We start from the raw sequence: 23489 nt of genomic DNA, 5'->3' as shown, positions 1-23489 counted from the left end.
GACATAATCATGCATTGTTTTCATAATCAGGAAAAGGAATATGTAGGCTCAAATCACAGAAAAACAACATTCAAGTATTAATTTAAGGAAAAAACTCTGAACATCCATTCATCACACACAGCTCAAAATGGAGCTGGAAATAGGCCAGAACAGTATAATGTGTTGCTTTAGCCCTTCCCAGGTGAAGTCCCAATGACTCTTCCCTCATCCTTTTAGACCATTCAGAAACCTTTCAATTTTCCATTAAAGGGGCAAAATTCTTAAACTTTGTGGCTTTTTCTAATTTGACCTTTTTTGTTTCCTCCACTATCACAGGCTTCATCACTATTTTAAGAATCAAACTAAAATAGTTCATTTTTATACTTCTGAACTGTTTTCAAATTTATTAACGTACCACTTCAACCTGGTTTCTTTAACTGTTGTTTGCCTCTGCTGAAAATGTACTATAATTTATTCCCACTTTACTTGTGCTGGGGATCGGACCATGCTAAGCACTCTACCACTGAGCTATGTCCCCAAGCTATAAATATTCCAAGACAGGTTTACACTAAATTGCCCAGTCAGGCCTTTGAATTCTCAGTCTTCTTCCCAAGACCAGCCCTTCCCCAGGGCCCAGCTGAGGGAAGTAGTCCTGGAGAGACAGTAAGCAATGGTACACTAGCAACCTTGATTTCCTCTGTTTGGAGACCAGAAAACCTTGTACACTGAGACTATGTAAATGTCAGCAAGGTTTGAATTTGACGTTGGCTCAGACTCTATAGAGAAATGGTGTCTGAAAACACACAAAACAAAATCCAAATGTATAAAGAAGCAATGACTTATACACGTGCCAGGTGCGGTGGCACATGCCTGTAATCCCAGCACTCAGGGAGGCAGAAGCAGGCAGATCTTTTTGAGTTCCAGGCCAGCCTGGTCTACAAAGGCAATCCAAGACAGCCAAGACTACACAGAGAAACCCTGTCTCAAAAGGAGGAGGAAGAATGACTTGGCATCCATAGAGATGGCTCAGCAGGTAAGAGTGTTCGCCACACAGCATGACAACCTGAATTTGATCCCTGGAGCCCACATAAAGGTGAAAAGAGAGTACTGACTCCCAAAAGTGTTCTCTGACCCACACATGCACACTGTGCACCTGAACTCACAGACATCTCACACACATGCATGATAGTAATAAATAATTTTTAAGAGCTATGTGGCTTAGCAACATGGTAGTAAGATGCTGTGAATTAGTTAAAGGAGAGCTGATGACAGGGAAGAATGCTAACTGACGCGCTTAAATGGTATCAACAAAGATGGAACATCTAGGATGAGCAAAGCCACTTGTATATAACTGTCTCTTCCTGGAACAGCAAACATCTTGAAGAAGGCCAGTGTCTCTGCACCCAGCCCTGCCTTTGCAGGTAGGAAGCTTCAACTAACATTATGCTGACTGGATAGAGAAACCAGGGGACAACTAAAGGGTGGCACCACCCTCCCGAGCAGAACAGCCACCCTAGACAGGCTCACTGCGTTAAGACCAGCTATGGGAAATTCAATCAAAACCCGACAGCCAGGGAAAGATTGCACTCATGGCTGCTTCTCAAGGATATAAAGTTTTAACTTCACAGCAAGAAGCACAGGCAGAAAACTGAGAAAACAGAAGCACATAAAAAGCTGTGTTACTCAGAAGATTCACATGCACCCTTCGAGAGCATCCTATTCTCACACAGCCCAGGCCAGCTTCAACCTTGCAATCCTCCTGCCTCAGTCAGGATGGACTGATGTGTGCCACCACCAGGCTTACAGAGGAAATAATAAAATAAATAACGAAATACTGAAACTAGATTAAGCATGTTCATTAGCTCCTTTATTTGATTACTGAACTTTTTCTCTATGTCTGGAATTACTAAAAATTAAGGCTTTTTTTCGGACTAGCTTAGTGAAAATGTGTGAAAAGCTCTTCAGGATCCAGGATTCTTGTGGGCCAACCAAGCAGTACCAAGAGAAAATGCTAAACCCCAGGATCCAGGCCGTGTCCACTCAGCCCCACAGGGCCTATGACTACCGCCTCCCGGCCTCCACCTTCCCACAGCCACAGACAGACAGCAGCACTAGCAGCCAGTGTGAAGGCCGGACAGCGGTTCCCACCCAGGGGTTCCTCCCCAGTCACTTCCCACTTATCCCCGGCAGGAGAGAAAGGAGGTAGATTCAGTTCCCTCTTCACTAGGCAGCCACCCTCCCTCGCCAACACACCCCAAGATATGATCCTTCCAAAAGAGGAGTACTGGTGATCTGAAAGTCAGCTTGGCTGCCGGCTCCGTATTGGTTTGTTTTCTGTTCCTGGTGGGAATGGGGCCCTTACAAGCAAAGTGAGACCATCTGAAAAGAATAAAAGTTCATTTCCACATAGAGTAAAAACCAGTTCAGAGCTGACTCACTAAGGGAACAGAAAGCAGACCACTACCTTTTGAAAAGAAGCTATCCCCAAGGAGTGCTGTTTTCCTTGGCCCAAGATGCTGCAAACTCCCAAGAGCAGGAACCGAGACCTTACAACTTCTGTCCTTACACGGAGCAAATCAAATTTCCTGGGTTACTTGAAACAAAAGACAACAGGGTGGCAGATTGGCAGGAGATGTGTGCTGCTTCCCTGGGTCCCTCTGCTCGTTCTTTTAACAGAAAAAAATCTCTCCTCTATGGGAGGCCTTGGCCCTAGCAGTAAATTTCCTTCATCTCTGACTTGTCTTTTCTCATCAGAATACCTCAGAGACAGAGGAGGCCATGGTGTGCTGGGACCCAAGGCAAAACTGGATTGCCACCCCAGGTGTGTCAGCAATTTTGATGATGGGCCTCAGCAAGAGGAGAAAAGCCCATTCCCAGTTCAGTCTACTTCACGGGAGGTTCCCGCAGGAGAGGCACTCCATCTGTAAAATCGCCTTTTGAACTGAGACACCACATAAACACGATGAGGGGCTGTAAGTGGTGGGGATGGTATTGGACCACTTAAGGTGAGGGGAGCCAAGGGCCTCCCATTACACAGACCAAGGCGTTCCTGCTACTCAGCAGTTCGGCCTAATGTTTCCGGCAGTCCTGGGCAGAGGCTGCTAAAAGCACTGTCGGCCAATTACCATGCCCCTCCCAACATGGAAGCAAATATTTGCAGGGTGCAGAGCAAATACAGGTTTTCGGTGTGACAATTGACTAGGAAGAAGTTGTTCACTTTTTTAAAAAGAAGAAACTTACAACTGAAACACAGCATAAATAGTGTCTTTAAACAATTGCAAAGACAAGTTTACCTTTCATTTACCTCATAATCCAGGAGGGAGAGAAAAAAATAAAGGTCATACAAAAACCATTTTCTCAGACTACCTCATGTCTGCTCTATGACTTGTATTTCAGTTGCAGTGAGCAGTTTATGAAGTGAACACAGGAATATGTTAGTGCAGAGATGCTGGTGGGTGTGTTAGCATGGGAAGAGAGGCATATAAATGCTTAAGAGATTAAGCACCAGCATTTACTCTCCTCCCACAGTTCCATGCTCTCCTAGCTGATATGCTGTATTTATTCAGCCTGTGATACAAAGCTATCAAATAGAATGGCTTCTGTAACCTGATGCTATTGCTTTGAGAGAAAGAGGGGAGCAGGGGAGCAGGGGAGGGCGTAGAAAGAAAAGAAAAGCCCTAAGCTATTAAGAGGTGAACAGCAGGTAAATGTTTTATGCTAGGTCCTGGATAATTGAAAGGCTCAAAATCTGCCTTACTCGCTAAGAAGAAAATGACCACAGCCCTAACCGCGGGTGAAATTCAAGTCTTAGCTCCAGGATCTTCTTTTTCTAAAATGCAGTTACCTGTAATGATTTCAAAGTATTCTATAGTGCACGAATCTAAAATAATCACTAAATCCATGCCATGTGAATGATCACTAAGGACATCCACACCTGTGGGATAATGAAATAGCAAACGAAGAGGAAACCACACGTGAAATTCACACAAATCCACAGGCTAAGCACGAAGTCTCCATTAGAACAGCACTGCCACCTCTCCACTCCCACTCGGGCCACGTGGCATTGAGGTTAATGCCTGGGTGTGGGTCTGGAGAGGGGTCTCCAACATCCACAGGCCTGACCTGTCCAACCTGTTCACGTGTCCTCAGTGTGCAGGCAGTGTGGGTACAGTCAAAGGCTTGGCGGTGCCTCGGACGGGACACAGCAGTCAGGCGCTGCCAGGAGGAACTCTGGAAGCACAGACTGTGAACACGTAGACTGAGAACCACCCGCCTGCAGGGTGAACAGACCCAACTTAGCCAGCCGGGGCTGCGGGGCCTGAGGTGGGGAATTAACTGGCAGCACAGAGGACACTGCTGTGTGGAGTGTCACAAGTTCTTTGTCACAGCTCCCACCAAGAAGCAGAGACTGCGGCGGGTCAAGGGAGACCTGTGAGAACGTCTCTGCTGAAAAGTCACCCTCTGCCTCTGTCACCGCACTGCAGGAGCTGACACGCTGCTGTGTCAGCTGTGGGACTCTGAGAGCACCGCTAAGGTTGATGGCTCTCTGAACTTGACAGACAGCAGTCTGAACATGCAGGGCAAGAAATGTTGGCTTCTTCCCACTACCATTCCTTTTCTCGATGAGCCTCTTCCACTCCTGAAGCTCAGTCTGTCCATTCACAGCCTTTGCCTTTCCAAAAGGAGCTGAGGACATAAGCATATGTCCGAAAGAGGAAAGCAAGTATAAATGATAGGAAGATCTGGGCTTGGGGCCAAAGGAGATAATCACTTTTTATTTTTCATGATGCATGATTTCCAGAAACACACTGAAGTTTATACTGAAGAAGAAACTGTGGGAAGCTCCCCACAATCAATCTCCAGCAAAGAGACACAGTGCAATCACCCCAAGGAGCACAGGTTTGCCAGCTTACAAGCCATGCCATTACAGTCAGCACTCTGAATGACCCTGGGCAATGGGTCTGACCATGTCATTATAATCAGGACTCTGGATGACTCTGGGCAATGGGTTTAACCATGTCATTATAATCAGCATTCTAACTGACCCTGGACAATGGGTTTGACCTTTGTGTACCTCATTTTCCTCATTAGTGATTTACAGTGACAGGACAGTTGCTATAAGTTTGAAGAAAGAAGAAAAAGAGAAGGAGGAAGTGGTGGAGGAAGGATTGGGCCTGGCCCTGAAAACACTTGAAGAAGGGTCTAGTTCTATCTTCTCCTGTGAGATAGGAAAATGATGGCACAGAATGTACATAATAACCAATTTTCCTCCATTCCTCAGTGGACTAACCAAAGCAGAAGCCAGTTCTTTCTAATCTAAACCCTATACTTGCAGTACCTATAGCGTGCTTGTTGAACTATTGAGAATCTTTCTAACATCCCTCACCGGCTAAGCACCCAAAGACTCCGTGACTGACATCCGGGGCAGCCCTAGTTCCAAGCTTTTATGTGTCCCATGTAAGGCTGCTCACAAAGTAGCCTGTGGTTATGTAGCTGAAAATCTCACCACCGCTCTAATGAAATAACTTGGTAATTCATTTTTAACTGCCTCTTTTACCCTGCTAAAAATATATGTTCCCAGAGTCCAAATACAGTACTTTATTCAACATCAAATCCCCAGAGCTTAGGAAAAGCTTTGCAACAAATGCAAACATTGGTGAATGAATGAATGGAAGATGCTCTTTGCAAGCTTAAAAGCAGAGTGTCGTAAATTCAGCAACCCTTTCTAATTAAATTCAAGTCACTGTACTTAGGTATGACAAAATGTTTAAAAATAAAAATAGCAGATGTTTGATCTCTAGGTGGCAGAGATATCTTCTTAAAAAAAAAAAGCAGCCCTTCATTTATTTTTACTCTGCAGGAAATCAACCAAATACCAGCACCCAAAAGCTCATGCATATATCCGCCTAAGCCTGTTCCGTATACAAAGATGACTGCTACCAGTTTGTGTTTAAAAGTATTTTGACTACCAGCCTCTAATATATCACTTCTAAAAATCACTTTAATGTGGTTTTAAGATACCGGGAGGGTATCAATGGCCAGCTGATATGAATCAGCTCACAAGACCCATCAAGCACATGTGGGGTCACAGGAGGAATCCAAAATCAACCTCTGTGCTTCACCAATGCCCAGCAAAGAAACAGGGTAGCCTCGGTGAATTCAGCCAGGAAAGAGGGACATGATGACTCAGGACAGATGTTCTGAGTTCAGGATCTGCGTCACACACACACAAGTCAGCACTGATTCCCGTGCACAACCTAGAAAGGTCATGAAGCAGAGCTCACATTCTCTGTGATCTGCTGCGGAGGCTGGCTGAAGCCGGCACCACCCAGGCGGAGGTCTAGGATAAACCGCACAAGCTGTTTCTCAATGAACAGCACTTTACTCACCTTCAAAGTCTTAATTACCATAGAACGACAAAACCAAAAAACGGCTAGGAAGAAGGCAGCAGAGGACCTCAGACAACACAGAAAGCACAAGTGAGCCTCCTTCTGCTGCCATTGTTCTGCTGTGGGAGCCTCGGGAACCCCAGGGCACACCTAGCAGCAGTGGTCAGCCAGCCATGGCACCGGAGACCACAGCCTCTGCAGGGCAGGCAGGGCACACACACACAGACACAGAGCTGCTTTCTGCAATTACAGCACACCCTCAGGAAGATTCAAAAAGGGGGGCGGGGGAGGGAAGCCCCGGCAAGCTTGACAGGAAGCCGCTAAGAGGACAATGTCATCTAACAAAACCTGTAGGTCGACAGTGAAACTAAACTCTTTTTTTTACCCCTAAAGCTTTCCAGAAATAATTCCTCACAGGCTTACAGAGAACCCTGCAAACGTCCCCCTGGAACTGCTAAATAAATACAACACTCACGGGCTCACGGCAGCTGTAACTTCGGAGGACAGAACAGGGTTCCGCTGTGAAGATGCTTTTCCCTCTCTTCTACAAAATCTTTTTAACAGCCAAATAAAGAGTCATTCCTCACTATAAAAACCAACAGAGTTCTTCAACATCTGCTGAACCCCCGGTCTCCAAAGAGACTTTCAATTGCCAGACCCTGACAGCCTCCCAGAGCACACTGCAGGGGTGAATTTAAGACCTGTCAGTTACAGTGGCAGCTACACTCGCTGCTGCGGTGGCTGCTTCCGCAGGAAGGGATGCTGGGAGATTTTTTCCCCCAATCCCTGCTGCAGCCTAGTCCTAATCCATCACTGTTTAATTATCCTAGAGGAACAGGCAAGACAGGTACAAATGGACTGGGTTTATAAAAATCATAGGACCTTCCAATGAGTTTTCACCTAGCCTAGGCATTTCTCCATCTATCAAAGAATAGCATGAATTGCTTTCTTACTTTAAGAGAGCTGAAAGAACAAGTTGTTATTTCCAGGCGTGATTCACATTTTCTAACCCTGGACTTTCTTAAAACACACTTGAGGGACGCAGAATAAGGGAAAATCGGTTTCTCTAGAGTTTTCAGTCTGGTGGGTTATTTCAGTGACAAATACATCTCACACGACAGGCATATCACGGTTGCTGGGAAGGCCAATTTCAAACTGGCGTTTAATATTATTTCAAGTGTGTTTGTGTTTAGAGTTGTGGTTTTTGTTGCTGTTGTTGTTTTATCTTTGTGTTTTGATGGTTGAAATGGAGTCCTACTCTATGGCCCAGGCTAGCCTGAAACTCAAGACCCTTCTGCCTCCTCTTCCCAAATGCTAGGCTTACATAGGCATGTGTTATCAAGCCCAGCTCTTGGAGTGGATTTGGCTAAGCCAAAACCAAAAACATCGCGCTTAAAGAACTCCACTCCAGGGACCCTAAGTAAGCAAGATCCTGAAGCTGGACTACGCTGTCTTAATTTGAAGAGCAAAGGCTCTCTGGAAATAAGGCCTTCCATGACTTTAGTTTCCTCTAACAAGGGCTTCTGTTCACAGTAGGACTGAAACTGTCTTCTTAGGGAACCCATTATTTTTTCTGATTATAAAATCAGTAGCTGGATGTGGTGTCACATGCCTGTAATAGACGTGGGAGAATCAAGATTTTAAGGCCAGTCTCACCTACATAGTGAGTTCCAGGACAGCCTAAGCTATATAAGACACTGTCTCAGAAAATATTCTTTAAAAAGTTGCTATCAAGCAAAATAAGCTGGTATTTCCAGATTATAAATAATAACTAAGAAAAGAAGAAAATTAAAGCCAGACACTATCCCATCAGTAAGAGATAATCATTGCCAATATTTTGTAACATCTTACATAAAATATTTTTCTCCTTCCTATGTCATATGGATGGAGCTTAACAGTAACATATTTTTCTTTAATAATATTGCTTCCCATGCTTCTATGTATTGTCTTTGTGTCGCATGACTTTCCCTGGGATGCTGTCAACAAATTTATCCCAGATAAGAAACTGACACAGAACAAAGAAGTCATTCCAACTGAGTCTTGCCTGGTGAGCAAATGAGTTCACCCAGGTCAATTATAGGAGAAGACTCCACTGCAGTCACCCTAACAGCTCTACCCAGTGTAGATGAAAACCCCTGAGAGACTGTATCTAGGGCTTTCTGACCAACCTGTAGGCCGCTATGGAAGATGCTCTCCTCTTCCTCTAGCAGCTGTTTCCCGCTTACACTACTTTAGGAGGGGCCATGTGAATCTCCCAGCCATCCTGACTGTGCCCAGGATCAGCTTTCTAGATCTTACCAGCTTCCATTCTCCCTACATACACAACGTCGCTTCATACAAATAGAATTATTTGCCCATATATGTGACCTATGGCTAACCACCTATATTTCTTTCTTTTAAACACGTTTATTATTTGTTGGGGAGGGAGGTCCACACACATGCCACTCAGCACATATGAAGGTCAGAGAACAACCTGCAAGAGTTTGTTCTCCCAAGTGGGTCCAAGGCTGTCGGGCTTGGCAGCAAGCACCTCTATCCACTGAGCCATCCTGGTGGCTCAACCACCAGATTTCTAAAAGTGCTCACTAGAGTTAGTACGTACAATGATAGCCAATATATCTGTGCATCTATAATATATCTGTGTTACATGGTGTTGTGAGCAGGGCAAACACGATTGTTGTTCTCTGCAAAAGAGAAGCTGGATACTCACCAGATGTAATCAATACTGCACTACGAGAAAAAAACAAAAAACCTACAGATACCCAAGAACACATCAGAGACCTGCTCTTGCAAAGGCTGATGTGGGTGAGAGTAGCAATGCAACTGCAAAATTCACAGCTTTGCTTTTCATCACTATTAATATCTTTCAACTAATATTTCTTTTTCCTACACCAAAACTTAAATATAGGTTTCAACTATATTTTGTGACTGCAATATATATCAGAATAATTGGTATAACGCGTATACATTCTTACCTATTTAATCAATTAGAATTAACAATTAAGAAATTACAAGAGGTAGGCTATATACATAACTCCAGGAATCTTTTCAGCAGTCAGGGACCACAGGTTTCTAAGCACCTCCAACTTAAACCTAACTGACATGTTCAAAAGCTGAGGAAGGTTAAAGATTCCTTTAAGAACACTGAAAAACATGACAACTTAAAACGACGTTTTTACATGGCTGTGTGTGTGACAGAGAGAGAGAACACTAAAAGTCAAGCCCAGAGCCACAAGGGCTAGGTAAGCTCTTACCGCTGAGACAGACCCTAGCCTTCCAGCCTTCAGTTCCCCTTTGAATAGCCTTATCTATGTATTTCCTCACACACGCAGCATTTCCCTACCTCCCACTGGTGCCGGGCTTAAAACATGCTTCTCTACCCAATGAGGACACTTGTTTGCCTCTGTTTACTCATAACACATAACACAACAGACGTCCCAGTATGTGTTCTTTAGCATGACAAGCCACCCGACCCACATGTGTTTGGCCGCATCACTCCAGGAGTGCTGACACTGAGGCTTGGCTGGAGGAGGATGTCAATCAGGGTGTGGTGGTTTGAAGGAAAATGTCCCCTACCTGGGCCCCAGTTGGTGGCACTGTTTGGAGAGCTCAGGAACCTTGCTAGAGGAAGTAGGGGTGGGCTTTGAGAGTTTATAGCCTTGTCCCCACATCAAGTTCCCTCCCTTTGCTTTCTGCATGTGTCTGGAGATGTGTCAGCCAGCTTCCTGCTTTCGTTGCCATGCCTTTTGCACCACTGTGGACATCCCTCTGGAAATGTAAGCCATAATAAACTCTTCTATAAGTTGCCTCAGTATGTATCTTACCACAACAACAAAAAGCAACTAAGGGAGATGAGACTTCTTAGAACATTTATCCATATACAATCAGCTTTCCCCAAACTAGAAATGCCCTATGATATAGAGAATGTGCTCAACAGATGTCTGTTAGTGTCTTATTAATTCATAACATTAGTAATGGGAGAAGAGGAGAGGTGGTGGAGGAAGAGCAGGAGGAGGAGGAACAGGAGGAGGAGCAAGAGGAGGAGGACTAGAAGAAGGAGCGGGGGGGGGGGCAGTGGCATCACCACCATGCAAAGCGGGCATTCTTTTACCCATGGTCTAATGAGGTAAATGGGGAAACATACAAAATTAAGTTCTCATTTGTTAAATTTAGAAGAACAGTATTTTTCCTTTTATGAAAACATTTAATTTTAGAACCGTTATGAAGCTGCATTTAAAATAATCAAAATGTCTCACATCTTGGGTGGTATAATGGTTCTCTAAAAACAGCAGTGCTTTCTTAGTATCTATGGCTGCACACTGGCTAGCTTGTGAAGCGTGTTTTATATCCAAGTTAACAAAACACTTTCAAATCAATTATTTCATAGGTTAAAGGTATGATTACAAAATATAAGTAATAATTATTTATAGGGAATTACGTGGAAAGTATCACCTACTATTTTAGTGACTAAGTTCTATTGAAAATACAGGATCCATGTATTTGGATCCATGTATGCTGGAGCCTCAGGAGGGCTCATTCAATGCTCAGGTGCTGCTTTGAACAACTAAGCAAGGGATTAACTCTCTTCCAGAAACTACACCAAACCATACATTCTTCTGGACATGATTTTCTTTCAGATTTGACCAACAATTTTTAAATGCCAAACAATCCCTTAAGTCCACTGGAGAGCTGATCCACAGAACTTTTCTTTAAGTGCACAAAAGCAAAGGTAAGGCTGCCAAAGTAGACAGAATCCCACTGCTTCTGCCTGAACCGCCTGCAGGGTCCAGCCCTGGGAGGGCATCTGTCGGCGCCGCAGGCAAACACCGAGAGAGCGCTCTGATCACAGGCTAGAAGACCCGCTGCTGCCCCCAACGCTTCCAGTCTGAACAACAAAATAAAGTAAATAGCAGGGAAGTTACTTTGCACAACAGCACAAGTTATACAACGTCCCCTAAGACCTCTTCAGTTTTCAGCAACTGATTTGTTAGTGGTTGCTAAATCTTCAGATTTAATAGATATGTACGATGCACAGCACTAACTTAACTACACACAGTAAGAGGATGCTCAGCCAAGTATCACTAAGCCTTTGAGGAGTTCTGCATGTTCTATGAGCGTGATGAGAAAAGGTGGGAGAGAGGGTGAGTCAGAGAGACGTGAAATAATTTTCAAAACAGCAATGGCAACACATTTCAAAGAATTAAATTCTCAAGTATCTGCTTTTAAATCTTTATTAGTCACTTTAAGTGACTATTTTATCAAAGGTAGAAAAAGGAAACGGATTGACATGCCAGAGGGAAAGGCAGCTAAGAAGACAGTGAAAGTGAAAGGGCAATGAGCTCATCTTATCACTTAAGAACTGACAGGTCATTTGCATAAAGCTTAGATTAAGAACTGAGTCAGCCAATGGTTAAGAAGTGGCAGAAATGATGCCTTCCGGACTGGGTAGTGTTCACACTGGCAGACTGCACACTATCGGATTATCTGTACAGGCTGACACACGTAGGCCGCCAAAAATCATCATTTTGTGAAAAGTATACATTTTAAAGATTCCTTTAGTCAATCTTTATACTGTGCTTGGAAAATGTTCAGCATTGGCAGGAGTTTTCATTTCACATGTGTTAGTGTTTTGCCTGCATGTATGCCTGTGCCTCAAGTGTGTGGCTGGCGCCCGCAGAAGCCACCAACGGCCATTAGAACACCTGGCCGTGGAGCCACAGAGGGTTGTGAGCTGCAGTGTGGATGCCAGGAAGGGAATCCAGGTCCTCTGAAAGAACAGTTTAGTCTTTTAACCATTTAACTATCTCTTGGCTGGAATTTTTTTTAATATACTGCAAATCCTTACATTCTCCTTTGAGTATATTTTCCCAAAAGTGCATGCTTTACCTGAGTATCTATGGACATCCAAAACCTGGGCACCAGGGCTTCTGAAGGGCAATTAGATCCTAAGAGCGCCACCCTCATGCCCTTATGAAATAATGTGCATTTGACTGGTTTGTTTCCACAGGCTTCTGCTCCTTACTTGGACCCACAAAGTAACTAAAGGAACCATGAAACAAACTGTAGGGTCCCTGCCTGCATTTCATGTGCCTCCTTTACTTCCAGTCTCTGCTCTCCTCTGCCACTGAAGGAGTGCCTGATGAACCAAGCCAATATGAAAAAAGTAATTAAATAGTTTCTAACAATTATTTGCCAACATTTACCATTAAAACCTTAAACAGACAATAACAACACATTACTACCAACTGATCAAAGCAAATAAGGGGGACAATGGCCCTATGTTACCCCATACTAATCGACAGCTTATGGTTGAAAAAGAACAGGTGCTGGCAGCACTTGGGAAGGCAGAGGCAGCAGATCTCTGTGAATCTGAGACCAGCCTGGCCTACAAAGGTTGCCCAGGACAGCCAGGGCTGTTACACAGAGACACTGTTATGAAAAACCAAAAAATAAAAGAACAGGTGTGTGAAAGGAAAGATGTCCACAAAAATGTTTTTATTTCCACTGTAAGCTTCTAATTGCCTAGCTAAAAATACCTACCTATTTCACATTCTCCAACGATGGCAAGTTCTCAGAAGGTCTTACCCATCGACACATCCATCGCCAATTCATACATCCATTAAACACCTACAAACTCCTACTTTGGGATTAACTCACACTGATTTTTTTTTTTTCAAGACAGGGTTTCTCTGTGCAGCCCTGACCATCCTGGAACTTGCTCTGTAGATCAGGCTGGTCTCAAACTCACAGAGATCCACCTGCCTCTGCTTCCCAAGAGTTGGGATTTAAGGTGTGTGCCACCACCAGCTAATTCAAACTTTTAATAGGGTGCTATGGCATGAGAAGCCATTGCTGAGAACACATTAAACTCACAACTGTTCTAACAGTCTGAATATAAATGTGATATGTCCACAGACTCTTTTTAACTACCAGGAAAAAAAAATTAACCCATTTTTTGGTCTTTATCCATAACCATCTCTCTAGCCCCAAAGACTTTCTTTTCAAGACAGGTTCTCATGTAGCCCAGGCTAGCCTCAAGCTTGCTATGTGGCCAAGGATGATCTTGAACTTAATTCTCTTATGTACTGAATTTACAAGTCTGTGCTACCACACCTAGTTTACTGACTATAGGGATAAAACTCAGGCAGTGCGCATCCTAAGCACACTCTTTATCAACTCCAGCCCAGAGCATTTTCTGTACTCTTCCCATGCCATGCCAAGGTGATTTATGAACAAACTTTCACGTACCATCAAAAACAGTATGCATGCAAACTGGGAAAGAATAGCTTGTCATGAGTGCGCCAAGGAACACATGCCAGCATCAAAGGTTCAAGCAAGTAACAAAGTCCCAGAGGAGAGCGGGTAGACAGCTGTGTGTAAAACATGTGAAAGATCTCTACATGTTCTGAGATGGGCCTAACTGACCATACCTCCTAAAAGCGTGCCTCCTCATGCCATGCAAGTCACAACACTCATGAACAATTTAAATTTCTTCCAAGGACACAGTCCATGTGCCATTACTTTTCTTCAGGCCAGCCAAGACTACACAGTGAGAGCTTGTCTCAATAGTAATAATAACAATAATAACAACAGCAATAATAGAATAGTGAAAGCAGAAATGCTGACTAAAGTAGTATCATATGTTGGTTGGGATAACAAGAAAAGAGAGACACTAAGTAAAAATCTAAAGAAATAAGAACAATGGACAGACTACAGTTACTAAAAATGATCAGTATTGGTTTTCTGTTCTACAACAAATGCTGGAAATCAGTCAGCTGGAAATAAGGAAAGATTTATTTGGACTCACACTTTGGAGACTACTTCACAGCTGGTTTCCCTCATTACTTTGGGGTCTGTGGCAAGGCAGTACATCTTGGTAGATGTACAGGGCAAAAGAAGACCATTTCCCTTGTGGTAGCCAGGAGGAAAAAAGGGAAGGGGACCTATAATTTCCTCCATCAGCATACCCCCAAAGACCCAAAGCCTGCTATGTCCCACCTCGTAAAATTTCCCAATACTTTACAAGAGCTCCAGGCTGATGACAAAGCCCACAACATAAGCCATGTGGGGACACTCCAGATCTGAATTCTAGCACGGTCCATGTTGACTTAGCAAATACAATGTGCTAGTTTATAAATGAATAATGAGGAAAGCCAAGTACAGAGTACCTGAGAGCTCTCTGTGCACTTTTCAGAAAATCTTTGCATCTGAAGCCATCCCAAAATTGGGCTTTTCCAATCCTCATTATGATTAAAGTTGTTTGTTTGTTTGTTTGTTTGTTTGTTTGTTTTTTAGTCTCATAGGCAATCAACAACAAAAACATTAAAACTTGTAGACAAAATAAAAATTTACAATTCTAACATAAAAGTATTAAGTGCACCATAGCAAATAAAGATTAGGATGTATATAATTTAAAGTCCATAAGAACACAACAGAAGGCCAGGCTGGTGACAAATGCCTGTAATTCTAGCACTCTAGAAGCGGAGACAGGAAGATCAAGTGTTAGAGGTCCTGCCTCTAAACAATAACAATAAAAGTAAACAGGTTCAAAGAAGTTATGCACATCTTTCAATGAGAAGAAAAAAGTTTTGAGCACTAAAACAGGTATCATTTAAGGAGTGTAGAGTGGCTAATTTTATGTCAGCTTGGCACAGTCATCTAAAAGGAGGGAACCTCAAGAGAGAAAGTGCCTCCATAATATTGGGCTGTAGGTAGGCCTGTAAGGCATTTTCTCAATTAGTGATTGATGGGAAAGGGCCCGGCCCTCTCCAGCCCACTGTGGGCAGGACCATTCCTGGACTGTTGGTCCTGGATTCTATAAAAAAGCAAGCTAAGCAAGCCATGGGGACTAAGCTAAAATGCAGTACCCCTCCATGGCCTCTGTAACAGTCCCTGTCTCCAGGTTCCTGTCCTGTCTGAGCTCCTGTCCTGACTTCCCTTAGTGATCGGCTGCTACCTGGAAGATTCCTCTACAAGCTGCTTTAGTCATGTGTTTCATGACAGCAGTAACCGTAAGTAGGACAGAGTGTGATTATTCTTCAGGTTATAATCTGTGGTAATATTAAAGTCTACATCACTCACATAGGACTGGTACCTACATAAACAGAACAAATGCTTTTGAAAGTGCTAGGCATTAAGACAGAGTTTCTCTGTGTAGCCCTGTTTATCCTATAACTGGCTCTGTAGACCAGGCTGGCCTGGAACTCACAGAGATCTACCTGTCTCTGCCTCCCAATTGCTGAAATTAAAGGCATGTGCCACAACTGTGTGGATAAAAAAAATAAATAAATAAAAATTTTTAAAAAATAAGTTTTTAAACCAGTAACAGCTTAAACATCTAAAAATAGAGACATGGCTAACTACAGTATCCTACTTAATCTAATACTATTTAACTACTTTAAATTATTACAAAATCCATTCAGGCTTAAACATGCAGTTAAAATTAAACATTAACCAAAAGCAACAGTCTATAGTAATGCTAATTGTGTAAGTAATATGGAACAAATGTTTAGAACATTAGCTATAAACAAAATAATTTGCTGGAAAGCATTCTTTTATTTAACAATTCATGAAATAAAATATAGTTGAGTGTGGTTTCGCAGTATTGAGTGTGGAAAGCCCAGACAGGCTCTGAGCACCAAGCCGGAAGTGTGCGCTTCTCCAGTCTCCAGGCAGAGTAGCAAAGAGTGATGTCGGGTCTGACCCGTGATGCAGGAAAATAAGATTCCTCCACAGCTACCGGTTACAGCTCTTTCAGTTGGACCGCCAACACTAAACAGAATCGGAAGCTCAGGTCTGAGGCCGAGACAGGCGGCAGTGGAAACCCGACCTGATTCAGGTGAATGGGCCAGCTGTTTCAGAACAGCAGTGTTACAGCTCTTTGCCTAAACCACACTGCCTCAGCAGTAGACGGTGCAAGAGAGCATACTTCACCGACACCAGACCAGGTTAAGATGGGAGGTCGGCCAGGAGCTGCCTGCCTCTGCCTCCCCAGTGTTGGGCTTAAAGGCATGAGCAACCACCACCAGGCTCCACTTTGTTTACTGGATTATTACTTACCTAGAGATGGTCTCCAAGGCATCTTCAAAGATGTCCTGAAAAGGAGTAAAAAATACAGTGAGTTTGTCAAGAATGAAGACTTTCAAATGTGAAAAGGAATAGGTCTATGCATGGGGAGTGGGGTAGGAAGAGGATGAGCAGGGGGTGGAGTAACAGCTCCTTGTGGAGTTCTATTCACAGAAATCTCTATATTTAGGTGAGATTCATTTCCTTCTGCTTAAACTACTCAGCCACAGTCACAGTCGCCTAATTCAAGAGTGTGGCTTCTTTTACACAGTTGCTTATACTCCTCAGTTTCATTCATCCCAAATGTAGAACACTTCATGAATGAAAAGACATGCCCAAAACAGTCTTCATTTTCTCCATGACTGGCCATGTTAGCTTCCTCCAGGCCTTCGTCTCGGACCTACCTGCCAACGCTCTGATCCTGAGCTAGGCTTCCCACCACCAACACGCCTTGTTGCATGCCAGGAGCCTGCTCAAAAGCATCGACATATTCTGTCTTAGTTACAGTTACTATTGCTGTGATGAAACTTGGAGAGAAAAGGGTTTGTTTGGCTTACAGTTCTACATCACTGCCCATCATTGAAGGAAGTCAGGAGAGGAACTCAAGCAGGGTAGGAACCTGGAAGCAACAGCAGAGGCCACAGAAGGGTGTTGATTACTGGCTTACTCCCCGAGGCTTGCTCACCCTGCTTTTTATAGAAGCCAGAACTGTCCTTCCCCATCAATCACTAATTAAGAAAATGTTCTATAGGCTTGCCTACAACCTAATATTATGTTGGCATTTTCTCAACTGAGGGCCCCCGCCCCCAGTTGAGGGGGTGTCAAATTAACATAAAACAAAAATATGGTAAATATCCATTTACCTCTCCTTCCCTCCCTCCTTTCTCTCCCCTTCATTCCCTCTCTCACACACACAATACATTCCACACTCAGACACACACATCCTCACACAGAACTCACATATGTACAATAACTTCCCCGATAGATGCAAAAGTCAAGTGGGAACTTTCGGCCAGCTACTTGGGATCCACCCCAAAAACCTCAACGTCAAAGTATCCCCTTGCTGGTCTCCCTATCTCCATTCAGTCTTCACACAAGAGCTGGTTGGAGATATCCTTCCGATGAAGGAGCAAACTCACCCCAAAGAACCCCACACCCCTAATCAGCAGGAAGTAGCCTAATGATATGGCCCCTTTCCCCTCCAACCTTCTTTCTCTCCTACCTAGTACTGGGGGGGCTGGAAGGGATAGGGATGGTGTAGGGAGGCAGATAAAAGAACCCAACATCAGAGCCAAAACTTCGGTTATGCTCCACCCTGCTCCTTCCCCACTCTCCTGGCACGGCTCTTTCTTTTCTGCTCCTCTAACAGGCTGTGCTCACTTATGTCTTCCTCCCGTGTATCTCTTGACGGCCCAGGGCTGACTCTCATCGTTCCGTTTCAGCTCAGAAAGTCATTTTCTCAAGGTTCTGTCTCTGCTCACACTAACTAAAGTTATCAAGAACAGCAACTTATAATTTGTCATCATCTGACTTATTTCATCCACAATACTTATAATCAACAATCACCTTCCTTGTTCACTTGGCAAATAACTAAATTAAAACACCATATGAAAGCAGGAAGCACCTCAACTGCCTGCCTTAAGGTCTGAAAACAGACCTTAAGGTCTGCCGGACGATGAGCGGCGGGGTGGGACCCCTACTGAGCTACCGGCAAGCCTCATAACCTGCCCTGTGTTAATCCCCAGAACCCACAAAAGGCAGAAGGAGAGAAAAAAATTCCGAAGTTGTTCTCTGACGCCGTGCCCGGGCACATGCTCCCACATGTCAGCTCCATTCGCATCCACTCAACACAGCAATTACAGAGGTGGAGGTGGTGGGGCTTGCTGATGTCTATTAAGAGAAGGAAGGCCACTCCCTCTGGTAAAGCCTGGCTATTATTTTGTATTGTTTTGTTTTCAAGCTTTGTAACAGCTCTGTTTTGTGGCTTTTGGTAAAAAGATTGGGACCTTAGTTGTGTCTCTAGTCCTGGGTGGTGACATGCCATTCTAAATATTATAAAATCACAAAGAAATATTACTTCCCCTTCCCTTAAAGGTAATCCACACGGGCCTGTCAACCATTTGTACAAGAAAAGAACCTGCAGGAAATCGCTCCGTTACACCTGAAAGATACGAAAAGATGAGCATGAGGCTGCAGGAGTGTGTGCCACTCCTGCCAGGAGCCTGGTTTGCTTCTCAGCACCCACCTCAGGGAGCTCACCGCCACCTGAAACTCCAGTTCCAAGGGTTCCAACACTCTCTGAACCCAGGCATGTGTACACAGAGAGATACACACAAACATTTTCTTTGAACAACTATCCCCACAGTGAGCTATGTACTTTCCGGGCCAGGGTCGCCATCTCAGCGCAGCTGCCACAGACCTCCACGGTCTACGTTCCATGTTCTAACTCAGTCATGGCCTCTTCCTTCCATCTCCTTTCTAGACACCAGGCAAACCTAAATCAGTGTGGCTGACACTCCAGGCGTCTCACTCCCTGAGCACAGGCAGCACGCTCTATTCAGCTGCCTGCACATGTCCGTTAATGAGCCCGCAGCTTCTCTGGCCTGCAATTCAAAAGGCTTGACTTCCTATTTACCCACCTACCCCAGACTGGCAGCTTGCCTGCCCTGTCTGTCTCTTTGTTTGTTTTCCCTCTCAAACTCCAAAACTGTTCTCCGGTTTTCTGAGTCGTTATAAATCCTATTATCTAATGTAAAACATTATTACATAAGTGAGTTCCGGGCCAGCCAAGGCAAAATTCTGTCCCAAAAAATAAATAAAGGGAAATAAATCAAAGCAAGTCGTTTCCGAGCCTGAAGTGAACCACGGTGCTCTTGGTCGCAGCGATAGAAGCTGATACTCTGCAGACTGTCTCCAAACGTCTACCTGTGGTTGCTCCTAGCTCTGCAGTGAACAAAACGCAGCCTTCTCAAGGCTTCAGGGCTACACACTTAATTCTCAATCAGAGCAGACTAAAAGGAAGAAAAGAAAAAGCAGGCAGCGCAGTGGAGCCTCTGACCCACAGGTCTTTAAATCTGACTTTTATTAGAGACAAACATGAAAGCTTTCAGCTGATAGGAACAGGCTTCGGAAAAATTCTCAGTCAGATGTGGTGGCAGACACTTCTAATTCCCCCACTCGTGAGAATGAGGCGGGAAGACTGAAGATTCAAGAGTGAACTCCAAGACCCTATCTCAAAACCAAAATGTTCCTTAAAGCAAAAGTCCAATCATGCAATAACAACATCACCCCCCTCGAGACAAAGTGTGCCGTGGACACTGTTGTGACTGAACATAACACAAATTCTTCAAAGGTGACCTTATAATGCATTGTTCTCTAGTTACTCTCAAGAAGTGCTCTCTTATTACCTACGTAAGTTCTATAGAGTTGGTTCAGTTTGATTTGGAAACAAGGTTTCACCCTGGCTGACCTAAAATTTACTGTGTAGACAGGGATGGCCTTGAACTTGAAACTAAAAGTCACTATGTCTGGCCTCTCTTTCTCTCTTTCCTTCCTTCTTTCCGACAACTTTTTACTGCATTGTCTAGGCATATTTGGAACTCTGGAGCTGAAGGGATCTGCCCACCAGGCCCACCCCTTCAGCTTCCCAAGAGCTGAGACTACAAGCATTTGGTGTAAGCCTCTTGATGCTTAAAGCTTCATTTTTTAAAATAACATTCATTTTTAAAACTCACAGATATGATAGCAAAAATCTGGGGTTATAGGTTGAGTCATTCTGGTGGAAATGATGAGAATGGTTACTTTCTATAAATGTAGGAACTATAGCCAAGTACATGCATTTAATCCCAGCACTTGGGAGACAGGGGCAGTTGGCTCTTTGTGAATTGAAGGCCAGCCTTCAATAGATCTACAGTCAGGGTTCTGTAGAGATACCCTGTCTCAAAAAGTTTAAAAAAAAAAAAAAAAAAAAAACTAAAAAAAACCAAACAAACAGATAAATGAGTTCATTTTTAGTAGGCAGCTGCTTCATTTTGGTGAGTTCTATTTTATTCAGATGATTTGATTATCTTCTAAAGCAGCCGAAACATGACTCACATACAATGATGTGAAGGTTCTCCATTAAAACAAACAAACAAAAAAAGTCAAAGCACTGAAGTGTTTTTCCCTTCACACATGTGAGATACAGCTGCGGTATCAACAGCATGGAACACCAACCTCGGAGACCGGTGCTGACGAGCAGAGGAGCCTTCTACCTCGTCTTTACTGCTACTGCCTGGAACACGGAGGAAACGTGCAGACGTAACTTACTAGGACTTGACGACAGTATTAACCGGCCCTTCCACTGTGGTGTGCAGGTCCTCTGAGCCGGAAGCTATGTGTCAAGTACACCCCCACTGCCCCGAGGTCCATCATCTCAGGACAGAAGGGTCAGACACAAGCCAGGCACACTCGAGTCACAGAAAACCCTAACCCATTCCAGTGTCAGCATTTGTTGGGAGTGGGGGATACACTCACTATACCTACAGGAGACAGTTATTAGGACCATCAAGTGGTCGGAGTTGGAGCCAAGGACTGTCAGTGCCCACAGCCTGACGGCATGAGCCAGCTCCCCGCCAGCACTCAGCAAAAACACTCTTATAGGTTTGTACAGGGCTTCATGGAGGAAAGTCTATGGGTCACAGGCTTGTTCCCATGCTCTAACCCTAAGGGGCAAGTTTGTCTCTGACCACTAACACTGTAAGTAAATATGCATTAGTGACTTCATTACACTGCCAGTAGAGAACAGTGGAAAATACAACTTAGGAGGTAGACTTGGGAGGTAGACCTGTCTGGGTGTGCACCCTGATTCCCTGAAGCAAGTCTACCCTTTAATCCTCCATTTCCTGATGCTATGACGGGAACCTCAACGCCCTCCCAGGGGTTCTGCAAGGATTCAGGGACTCAATGCATACAGAGCAGGCCTGACCCAAAACAGGATCTGGCGAGACAGTTACGTGGGTATTCATCCTCAGAAAGCAGATAAGTCAGTTCACTCCTGAAGACAGAGCTGGAATCCCTCACCACAGTTCTCATGCCCAAGATTCTGAGCTTCTCCTAGAAAGGAGGAAAAAACAATGTGTAGCAAAGAGATGCTCCCAAACGTGAGCAGCCACTGCCCTCCCTTCTCAAATGAATCGTTCCCTTGCAGCCCCTTCTTAAACAGCATGAAAGTGTAACCCCTGGGCACAAGGACCCCAGGTCCCCAGGGAGCAGTGTGACCTTGGCGGACACACCCAGCCTCCTCAGGAGTAAAGTGGAGAGGCTGACACATTTTCAAAGCCATAAACTCTTGGAATTACATTTCAGAAAAACCTTCTCAAACATGCACCCGAATCTCAGGGCTCGCTGGCTAGTGTGACGCATCCAGATGGAGCCCTGGGCTGCTGGGAGTCTGAGGGTACCGGTGACCCCAGCCTGACCCTCCGGAGTGGCGGGCAGGCGTGACAACCAAGCAACAAAGCAGTTCACACAAAGCTTTGGAATCTCTAACAAGCACAGGGAAGCAAAGAGATTATAAACCAACCACCAGATGTCGCTCTTATGGAAAGAGTGGGACAACAAGGCTTTAGCTTCCATTACCCACAGATGAGCTTTTAAAAGTGAAAGCTAACTTTATAAGGAGCTGTTGCTTCACAAGGGAGAAGTCCTACCATCAGGGCTTTTTAAAACATCACTCAAAATCAAGATTACCACAAAATTAATACTCTAAATTGCCAAGACAGTACATACAGTGAGTCCATGGAACAATGAGCATATAACAGATGTGCTATAAAATATAAAATTACCTATAATATATATATATATGTGTTATAATGTATGTATATTAGGTATAATCTATAATTGCTATATGTGCATGTATAGAATGTGTTCTACATGGAGGGGGGATATGATCAAGATCCATTATGGCCATGTATGAAATTATGAAAGAATATATAAAAGATATTCTAAAAGATGCACACTGCAGAGCACAGAATGTAACAAAGTACACTTGTAAAAGGTAAGTCTTTTACAATTGTAGATGCTGAATTTATGTAGCAGACATGAACAAGCTATTTCACTTTCACTGACATTACTTGGCTATTACTGTTATGGTTGCAAAGTAAACCTTGCAAATAACTGGTTACATCAACACCCCTGTCTTCCTGGGCTAACCAATACCTAACCTACCCACAGTTGATAGAACAGCTAGGGCCTACTTTTTTTTTTTTTTTTTTTTTTTTTTTTTGGAACAAAGAGCAGGGGAATAATTTTACACAAAGAGGACAACAAGCAGAATCAAAAGACTTAGTTCTAGTTTTTGAAACTATCATTAATGGGAGTATTTTTAAATTAAACAGAACAGAGTCATACCACAATAATGTTTCAACTTCATATTATTAAAATGTGCTACAATGGGTAAAGGTGATTTGCTGCCAAGCCTGATGACCTGAGTTCAGTTCCCAGGCCTTACATGGCAAAGACTCCTGTAAGTTGTCCTCTGACCTCCACATGTGGCATGAAGGTGCCCACATGTGCACTCATATTCTCACTCTCACATGTACGCACATACACAGAGTAAATAAATGTAATAAAAATATTTGTACATAAGCTCCCTCCGATCAAGTGAGCTGGCCTGATGGCTCGGGGTGGGAGAGCTAGCCCTGCCCCTCTCAGGCTGCTCATTGTTGTCCTCAGCCCATGGCTTCTGGTGTGAATGCAGACAGAGAAAGGCTCATCCTCCCTGGGCGAGGAGAAGGGGGGCTGGCCACTGGCCACACTCTAGTGAGTACATGGTCAACACAAAATTAACTTTTTCCTTTTTTCCCCCTTTCTTCTTTCTTTGGGGGGTAGGGGGGTAGTCATAGGGAGGGGACTGGACAGAGGAGGACTGGGAAGTGAGCACAATTGGGATGCATGATGTGAGAGTCCCAAATAATCAATAAAAAAAGCAGATCAAGTCATCTTATGTCACTCAATTCTCTTCAGTTGTTACATAAAAAACAAGACTGGAACTATTTCTAAGACATATTAAGTGAA

At 43.9% G+C, this 23489-nt stretch overlaps 1 protein-coding gene across 3 annotated transcripts in view; it reads right to left on the bottom strand.

The window, feature by feature from the left end:
- Ttc39b (tetratricopeptide repeat domain 39B) overlaps window positions 1-23489 on the bottom strand; it is a 100494-nt gene that overhangs the window by 59076 nt on the left and 17929 nt on the right. For 2 of the 3 annotated variants that reach the window (XM_055629744.1, XM_055629753.1), the window contains exon 2: window positions 16428-16462. In XM_055629744.1, the coding sequence (XP_055485719.1) occupies window positions 16428-16462 (35 nt within the window). Of the gene's footprint in view, window positions 1-6843; window positions 6942-16427; window positions 16463-23489 lie in introns of those variants that run through there. The other variant, XM_055629761.1, reaches the window with a different exon arrangement.

This window comes from Psammomys obesus, unplaced genomic scaffold (assembly GCF_907164565.1).
Source record: "Psammomys obesus unplaced genomic scaffold, mPsaObe1.curated_primary_1811, whole genome shotgun sequence".
In the NCBI taxonomy this organism is placed as follows: Eukaryota; Metazoa; Chordata; class Mammalia; order Rodentia; family Muridae; genus Psammomys; species Psammomys obesus.
The sequence above is the reverse complement of the archived record's forward strand: the minus strand, read 5'-3'. Positions and strand labels throughout refer to the sequence as shown.